This window comes from Cariama cristata, unplaced genomic scaffold (assembly GCF_000690535.1).
Source record: "Cariama cristata isolate BGI_N322 unplaced genomic scaffold, ASM69053v1 scaffold7752, whole genome shotgun sequence".
Taxonomy (NCBI): domain Eukaryota; kingdom Metazoa; phylum Chordata; class Aves; order Cariamiformes; family Cariamidae; genus Cariama; species Cariama cristata.
In genome coordinates this window covers 48,590-57,244 of record NW_009602041.1, presented here as the reverse complement: position 1 = coordinate 57,244, position 8,655 = coordinate 48,590, and the positions used below count along the sequence as shown (strand labels likewise).

The following is an 8,655-nucleotide window of genomic DNA, read 5'->3' as shown; positions in this document are numbered from 1 at the left end:
CATCCTTTGACTACTAATATTTAAATGAGGCATGTTTTGAACCCCAGTTGGATGCTGCATTGCCAGAAGTCCAGAACTACTTGAAATATTTGGTGGTGGCACTCCCATAAGTCCAGAACTACTTGAAACATTGGGTGGTGGCATTATGAGAATCCCAGAGTTGCTCGAGACACTTGGTGGCTGTACTCCTGCCAGAACTCCTGAGCTGCTTGAGACATTGGGTAGCTGCATTCCTGTCAGAAGGCCAGGGCTGCTTGAGACACTGGGTGGATGCACTCCAGCTAGAAGCCCTGAGTTACTTGACACATTTGGTGGTTGCACTCCAGCCATAAGTCCAGAGCCACTCGAGACGTTGGTTGGCTGAACTCCACCAGCAAGAGAAGAACTACTGGAGACAGTAGGTAGCTGCACTCCTCCTGCAAGACCAGAACTGCTTGAAACAATTGGTGGTTGCACTCCTCCTACAAGTCCAGAGCTGCTTGAAACACTGGGTGGCTGTACTCCACCTGCAAGTCCAGAGCTACTTGAGACACTGGGTGGTTGCCCTTCTCCAGTAAGCCCAGAACTGCTTGAGACGCTGGGCGGCTGCACTCCTCCAACAAGTCCAGAGCTACTCGAGACATCGCTTTGCACTAAAATACAGCAACAAGAACAACAGTTAACTGAAAATGTCAGTGTAATACATAGCATTCAAAACAATATGCAGCTTAATCCATATTCAGTGATGATATTACTGACAAGGTCTGTCTCAGTTTCTATAATGAACATACATCATTTTAATCACATTGGTGATAACCAGACATTATGCCACAGAAACGAACGTCTCTAAAGAATGCACAGCAGCTTCAAATTGACAAACCTCACAGCCATCACCCAATTTATACAAGGGAAGTATTACAATCTTTGCTGTAATTCTATAAATGTTATACTGTCCTATCCTCTCCTGCTCCTTTCCATTGCCACTTGTGTAGTAAGAATGCACTTTTAAGAAGTTTTCTAAAGGGCTCCCAGCCTCAGCTTTATTTCTTGAGTCTATGAAGAAAACACCCCTTAGCATAAGCTGCTAGAAATCAATGATCAGATGATGACAAAGATGGTTCCCACTACTCCTCCAACTTAAACTGAAAATAATACCCAGCCCAAAAGAGTAGGAACTCTGTAGTTATTAGTACAATGGACTATGATCTGTAAAAAAACCCTCACAAGTATGATGTTTCCTATATGCAATCATATCAGACAATAAAGACATTTCTTACCAGATCTACTGTTTTCACTGGAAGAAATCTGAAGGTCTGTAAGATGTGATCCCTTTTCATCTGATTCTGGTTTGTTGATTGGCAGAGGATTAAAAACACTTCCAGCAGATAATGTTGGAGTAGCTAGATTGCTAGTAACTGTGCCAACTGGTAGAACAAGGCTAGTAAAAGGAACATCCTTCATCGTCTCTTGTGCAATTGGTAGTGGAGGCTGTACTAAAGCTGTTGAGAAAGAACAGAAGTGTATCACAGTAATCATATATTCAAGCCTTCAAGATTAGTTTGGCAGAGGTCAGGCTGATAAAATAAGTGAAATTAATTACTCTAAGTGTTACATTTTTTGCTGATTTCTTAGTAAGATTTATTTTTTTTGTGGAGACCATGAACTGCAGGCAACCTACGCAATCAGTACTCTTTAACAAATATTTTTAAACATTAAATGAATGCAGTTAAAAGGCTAAACAAAAATAAATTATTATAAATTATTCAGTGACTAACACCAAGTAGGTCAAGTAACAGATACATCTGTTACAAACAGTTTCAAATATTAAACTATGCAGACAAATAATAAATAAATAATTTGCCGTAATTTTTTTCCCCCCAATAACTCCATGGTAAGTATCATTTTTCAGTCAACATGAAAAGCTCTGTAAATCTTTTTCTCAATATCTGCTTAAACCAGCTAAACAATAACTTCTGTGTTGCTACTGTCCGTTACACAAGATTAACTTGCACACAAACAACTATTAGAAGAATGAAACTTACGTGTTGGAACAACTGGTGGGACAACAGGTGGTGGGACAACAGGTGGCGGAACCACAGGCGGAACTGGGGGAGGCATATAACCTATACGGAAAAAAATGAAAAATTACTACAAGGGAAGCAAATTAAGTTTTGCAGTGAAAGCTTGCATACATTATTCATCCCGAAAAGCTGCATCGCTGAAGACGAGCAAACAACAAATGCACGGGAACAGGCGACGGTGGTTATTGTTTCCAAAAACAATCCCATCTTTACTGCAAATGATCTGCATGTGCATCATTAAAAGTGATTTCTACCAGCAATATCCAAAGAAGAAAATTTAAGAGTTCCAAAATTCTCCAAAGGAGTTCAATCTTAAGATTTTTAAATTTTCGTTTTTATCAAAGTTAAAAAAAAAATTCTGCTGTAGTTCCTATTCTTGACAGAATACACTAGTAAAAATAACATTAAATTAGATGTAAGTAATTTTAACCTAGTATGAAATTTAAGATTCAAAGGTCAACTGGCTCAAACAGTAACCAGTAGCTGATGGAAAGCTATACACAAAGCATGATGTACATACAAGCACACAAACTGAGTATACTCATTGCATACTCCATTTTTACTAACTTACCTGGAGGTGGCTGTGAAGGGTTGAAACTCGCTCGCAAGAAGGGCGGAGGAGGAATTGCGCTATAACCAGGAGGAGGGACAGACATTGTGACAGGAAATGCAGGTGGAACCAAGCTAACAGCAGGCACAGCTGGAGCTACTGGAATCTTTTTGCACGGAAAGAAAAAAGAAGCAACTTCAACACTTAACAGTATTCAATGACATTAAAAGAAGGATAAACTGATTCAACCGCAATTCATGTTAAGCACCAAATGTACCAAAGGTTTTGTATATATTCTGAATACCCTGAAGAATTAGATTGCATTCTGAAATGGTACCTACACTACAGGTAAACAGGACACTGGAAGAATCCTATGCTATCTTTTCTTTATTCTAAAAAGAACAGAAAAATACATGGTTAAACACTATACTTATGCAAGAATAAAAATTTACCTATGGGAGAGATGAAAGCAGAAAGGGAGAGAGAGAAAAGGAAATAAAATGTAGATGGTGAGGCAATTTGAGAGCACTTAGAAAAGTGATTCTATTCTCATTGGGAAAATTTACGTATTTTAGAACAGTACTGGAAAATTGAGTTTATTGTATGTAATTATAAGGCTAATAATCCTGATGAAATCCTGAAAATTTCTTAGTATTTCTCAAACTTTTGTTTGAGCTATGTGTTTTGATACAGTGCAGCATAATTACAAGTAATTAGCAGCAGAATAAAAGCAATACATATGTATATTTAAATATATATTGATCACAGACAGCTGAAGTAAGAAGACTGAAGACAACTTTTGTGAAAAGAAAAAAGCTCAAAATTCAATGCAAGTAAAAGCAAATATGTTAACTTTCATAGTAATTTTATGTCAGCTCAAGTAAATGGAGATGTCTATACACATTAGGAAAGATAATAATATGAATACAAAAGGTTTTGTCTTAAGCAACCTTAACATTTTACAATTTCATATGGACATTATAAAAAGGATTTAGAGTTTGACAAAACACGTTTGTATTTGTACTTGATACAACGTGTGGTGTAGTATACTCAAGAAAAAAAATTACACTGTATTCTTCTAGCCTTACACAATGCCTTGTTACTGATTGGATGTTAATAAAAACTCCCTGTTCTAGCAGAAGGAAAAAAATACAGCAGAGAAAATAAGACTCATGAATTACAGCATGTAGAGTGCAACAGCACACTACTTGAATAATCAGATCTTTTAAAGATGAGACTGCCCCTATGAAATCCTGCCCAAAATTACTGAGAAAATTATTAATCTTATATTCAAAGCTGATATGGGGAAAAGCACATAGGTAGAAAGGAAACAAGCACAAGTGAAAGAAGATTATTGCACTGCTTACCTTACAGAAAGATGCTTTGCTCTATAAGCAAAATACTTTCTGTAAGCTCATCTTAATTTCTTCTTAAAAAACCTAATGTGCCAGTATTTTATTTTTTTTTTAACAATATCTCTGTCTTCAATATTTAAGCATTCATTTGAGATGCATACACAAGTTTGGGATATGCTGTGCATGAAACTAAAGATTCTGCTCAACCACAGCAACCGATTCTACTCAAATATTTCAGAGAAACACACATGGACACAGGACTTAACTCAGCATTAAAGTTTATTTGTATTGAATAAAAAGTTAACCCTCCAGTTCTGTGGGGGTTTTGTAAACTCAGACCAACACAAACCTGCAGCATAGTGACTGGTTGTGTGTAAGCTTCCGTCTGTGTTGTAATAACTGTACTCTTCTCAACTGCAGCACTCTGTGTAGTTTGAGTATTTTCTTTAGCAGCTTCTGAGCTTCTGGCTGTTTCCCATTCTTAAAAAAAAAAGGTATATTTTTAATATAAAAAGATAATTCATGTGCTATTTTTGTTTAAATACTAAAAGTCATCTTCCTTCTTAAACAGTAAGTTTTAATCTGATATCTACATAGATTCATTACAAACAATCTGCACACTTCTTATGAAAAGAAGCAAGTGCAAATATTTTGTATTATATATTTTAAAGAATATCCAATATCTTTAACCACCTGCAACGCTCTGCTTAATTCTGCCTGTATACAAACTGATTTTTGAAAAATTGCCAAGTTTTTTCACCAATCATTCTGTTAATAATTTGTAACATAGAGCATGCTCCAATTTTCTAAAAACTGTTGTTGTCAACCTGTCTCTATTATCAGCTGGCTACTGTACAATGACAGACAATCCTCATGTTAAACAAACCTCCACCCAAGCCCCATTCCTTCCTTCTACTACTTCCTCAAAAAGTTCTGTATTTCAAGTATAACATAGCAAATGTATTTCACTAATGTTCCACATTTTAATTTGTCATTTATATTCAATTTTTATTCAAAGCAAGACTGCATTTTGACCGGAAAAATTATCGTCGCTATTATAAAAGTCTTTTTTTTTCTTTTTCTTTTACTTCAGTATAGTCCAGTCATTTGGTGTCAGATCTGTTTCAAGAAAACATAGTACTCATGAATCTTTTACAAACCTACCAAACCTCTCAATCAACTTGGTTTCAGGGTAAAGTCTAACAATTACTTGCTTTCCTGTCTTTTCAGCTTTATGGAGGAAATACCTTAAGGTTCAGCTAAGCTGTGCCTATTTGGACAAGCTCCAACGCCAACTTAAGTCTTATACCTGAATATAAGAATTTTCACAGTCACAAGCAGATCATAATTTCTACACAAATTAAAATTTTACATACTTGGAAATGACTGTACAGCAAATCAAAAACTGTTTTAAAAATGTTAACCTTTATTAACTTGCTTAAATTAATTCCCCTTTGTCATTAAATCCTCATTGTCATGACAATCAACTAGTTACTCGTCTACAAAGAGAATCTAGATTTCATTATTACAGTGCCATTTATATTGTAAACAAGTAGCCAGTAAAATTTATTTAAATTGAAAAAGAGTATGTATTATCTAAATGATAAACTTTCTGAGAATTTGCAATTACCAAAATAAACACGTTTTCTAACTATCAGAATCACTGTTAATGTCCATACCTGTATTTACTGTTTCCTGGTCAATCATGCCACCTTCAGCAAAGCCCTCCAAATCATCCAATTTTACTTTCTCCCAAGGAATATATGAAACTCCCAGATCCACATCCCAGAATTGCTTGTATTCTGTTTTCACACCTTTGTTCAAAGCCCAGGCAATCTGAAAATAAAATCCAACCAGATAATCTGGTTAAATCGTATTATCTGAAATAATCTATTCACAGGTTATTTCCTTCATGTTTCTGTCACTGCAGATCAATCTCCAGTGTCTATTTATTAACGTTTTAAGAAGTTCTTAATTTTATATGACCCTGTAGGAAGTCTACTTGGCCTCTGCAACACGTATGTGGAATATTAATTATATCAAAAAGCTTAAATTTGTTCTACATTAATTCTAACATATACATGGGGAAATTTAAAATACAGTATTTCAAGGACTCATCCTAAAGCATCAAAGAAAGTAGAAAAAAACCCACAGCATTTAATCGTATACTTTATAAGAATAGTATCAAATTTAATATTAAGTGATCCACATGGTCAGGTACAGGACTTGGGTTGTTCAGTCTTGTACTCTTATTGCTACACATACATAAAATGTTCTCCAAGTATTTCCTAAGTATCAAGTCATAATTTCATTTTACGATCTTTCATATCACCTGCTAAAAGCTGCATTTTACACAGAGAGGAAAGAAAACAATTTACACCTTATTCCTTCATTCTTCTTCTCCATATTGTACATGTGAATGAACAGTTGCTAAATGACAAATCATCATATTAAAACTGTACTGTATTTGAAATGGATAGCATCCTTACATTAAAATCAACTTACCTTAATAATTTTAGATCCAATTTTATAGGACCCAGAACTAAGTTTCTGAAGAGCACGATACGCATCTTGTCTGTGAACCATACAAACATAAGCACAACCTCTTGGGGGAATCATCTATGGAAAAAAAGCAACAGTCTTAAAAAGTAGGAAAACCAGTATTTCAGATTACATAACTACACTAAGTGAATACTAATACTAAAAAAGGAAAAGCTTACACTGTAAACAATCATTACCTTAATCAGCAATATTAACAATTTTGAGCATCAGCAAAATTTAAGAGTGATATTTGGCAGTGTACTTCAGTTATAACATTTTCAAGAAGCAGCAGTAAGCTGAAGAATGGGTGCTACAAATGACATGAAAGATTTGAACAACATGAAATAGGCAAGAACTGGGAGCTATACTATGACATCTTCAGAAAGGTAGAGGTTGCTACCTCTTCTTAATCTCCAAATTCACTGCATGCTGAGCAATAACCTTTCACAGAGGGACAGACTAGTGATTAAAAGTATCTTGCATTTCTGATGGGTAGAGTCCTCATTCCTGAACCGTGATTTCCACTAGCTTTAATGTTTTATTCAGGAAAGAAAAGTATTACGTGGCATGCAATCTTTGGAAGTTTGCAAATCTGTTTATTTTAGTTTTAGTCAAATGTATAGGTGTGCTTTTATGTTGTTTAGGAGCACATCATAACATAACAAAAAAAAATATTTAAGATGACAGATTTTAATGCAGTCCTTATAAAAATATGTTTAAGATATAGAACAATGTCACCCTACGTACACAGGATAGCAGAATGCATAAGATGAACTATTTACAATATGGTTTGCCTCTAAAATGTGACAGGCACTGGGACATTACAGTTGTTACATTACTTTCCTTTGAACTTCCTTAATTGCTAGTCCCTGCAAATCAAAGTGAGGCTTAAATACCAGGCTATGGGGTTTTTTTGACTTGTGAAACTTTTTAAAAGATTCTGTAATGTCACAAAAACTACTCCTTATTAATAATGTATTTGAATATATTAACATGATAGGAAAAATAGTAAAAATACTATCTGAAATGAATGAAATTGCATGCGAAGTGCTTTAAAACTGCTGGAGCAAAAGACAAAAAATCCAATTTCTCTCATATAGGTACGTTATTTTAAGAGAAAAATACTTCCTCTTTAAGCTGTATTATAGGCAACACTGAAGTACGACTCTAAACATCTGAATCATGAGAAATGTATATCCTAACAATAAGCATATTTTTAATTGTCACATTTTAGAATAAACACTTGTTTACAGTACAATTTCTTTTCTTCTAAACGTTTTATCCACATTGAGTCCACTTAAGAAACCCTCTGTATGGAACATAACCAAGAACAATGTGGATACAGATCAGTTTCTGTTCATTAGTCCAAGAAAAAAATGGTACCTGCCCCATGCCACATCACAAAAAGAGGAAAGACGTAACTTTTTATTTGTTAAGACACTGGTTTAAAAAACTGTGTAAATTGTCAGTGCTTGTGAAAAGCCATTTTACCATGAAGTGTACTGTCTTTGAAGGACTAAAGACAGTACATAGAAACCAACAAGCAAATATCATAGCCACAGTTTTAAAACAGTGATAAAAAACAGTCTCGTAAATACAAGTTTAAGCTGCTAAAAGGAATTCAGAAGCTTAAGCATGTTTAAATTGCTAGTCTGTAATCCCTGAAAATGTATGATAACATGCTTACTTACATTAATTGACTCTATTTGTCCAAATTCTTCAAACAAGTTAGTTAAATCTTGCTGTGTAGCCTTCTTGTCTACTTGACCTACCCAAAGAGTAGTACTGCAAACTGTCAAGAGACACATTTCACATCAATCAAAATACTAGAATGTTAGTTTATAAAATACTCCATAGTATGGATATAAAAGGCTTTACAACTACACAGAAATCACTGGACAGAAAGCAAGAACAGTAAATCTAATACTTACTGTATAGAGATTAAGTACATTAACAAAAATGTTAAAGGGTTAGAAGACACCAAACAGATATTCAGTACAAGTGTTCATTCTTCTTGTTTCATTTTCTTTTAAACAAAATAGTTGCTTTAAAAGAAATGAACAAATAAAATTCTGCAGATTATTAGCTAAGGTAAACTGCAGTAGAAATTACTTAGGAAACAAATAAAAATCATTTCTATTCCATGTTC

The 8,655-nt window shown here is 34.5% G+C and overlaps 1 protein-coding gene across 1 annotated transcript in view; it reads right to left on the bottom strand.

Moving 5' to 3' along the window:
- Nucleotides 1–8,655, bottom strand: part of SCAF8 (SR-related CTD-associated factor 8) — a 35,919-nt gene that overhangs the window by 1,746 nt on the left and 25,518 nt on the right. The window contains 8 exon segments of the mRNA XM_009694561.1: nucleotides 3–632; nucleotides 1,257–1,478; nucleotides 2,022–2,102; nucleotides 2,632–2,776; nucleotides 4,315–4,445; nucleotides 5,645–5,801; nucleotides 6,471–6,584; nucleotides 8,198–8,298. Coding sequence (XP_009692863.1) covers nucleotides 3–632; nucleotides 1,257–1,478; nucleotides 2,022–2,102; nucleotides 2,632–2,776; nucleotides 4,315–4,445; nucleotides 5,645–5,801; nucleotides 6,471–6,584; nucleotides 8,198–8,298 — 1,581 coding nt within the window.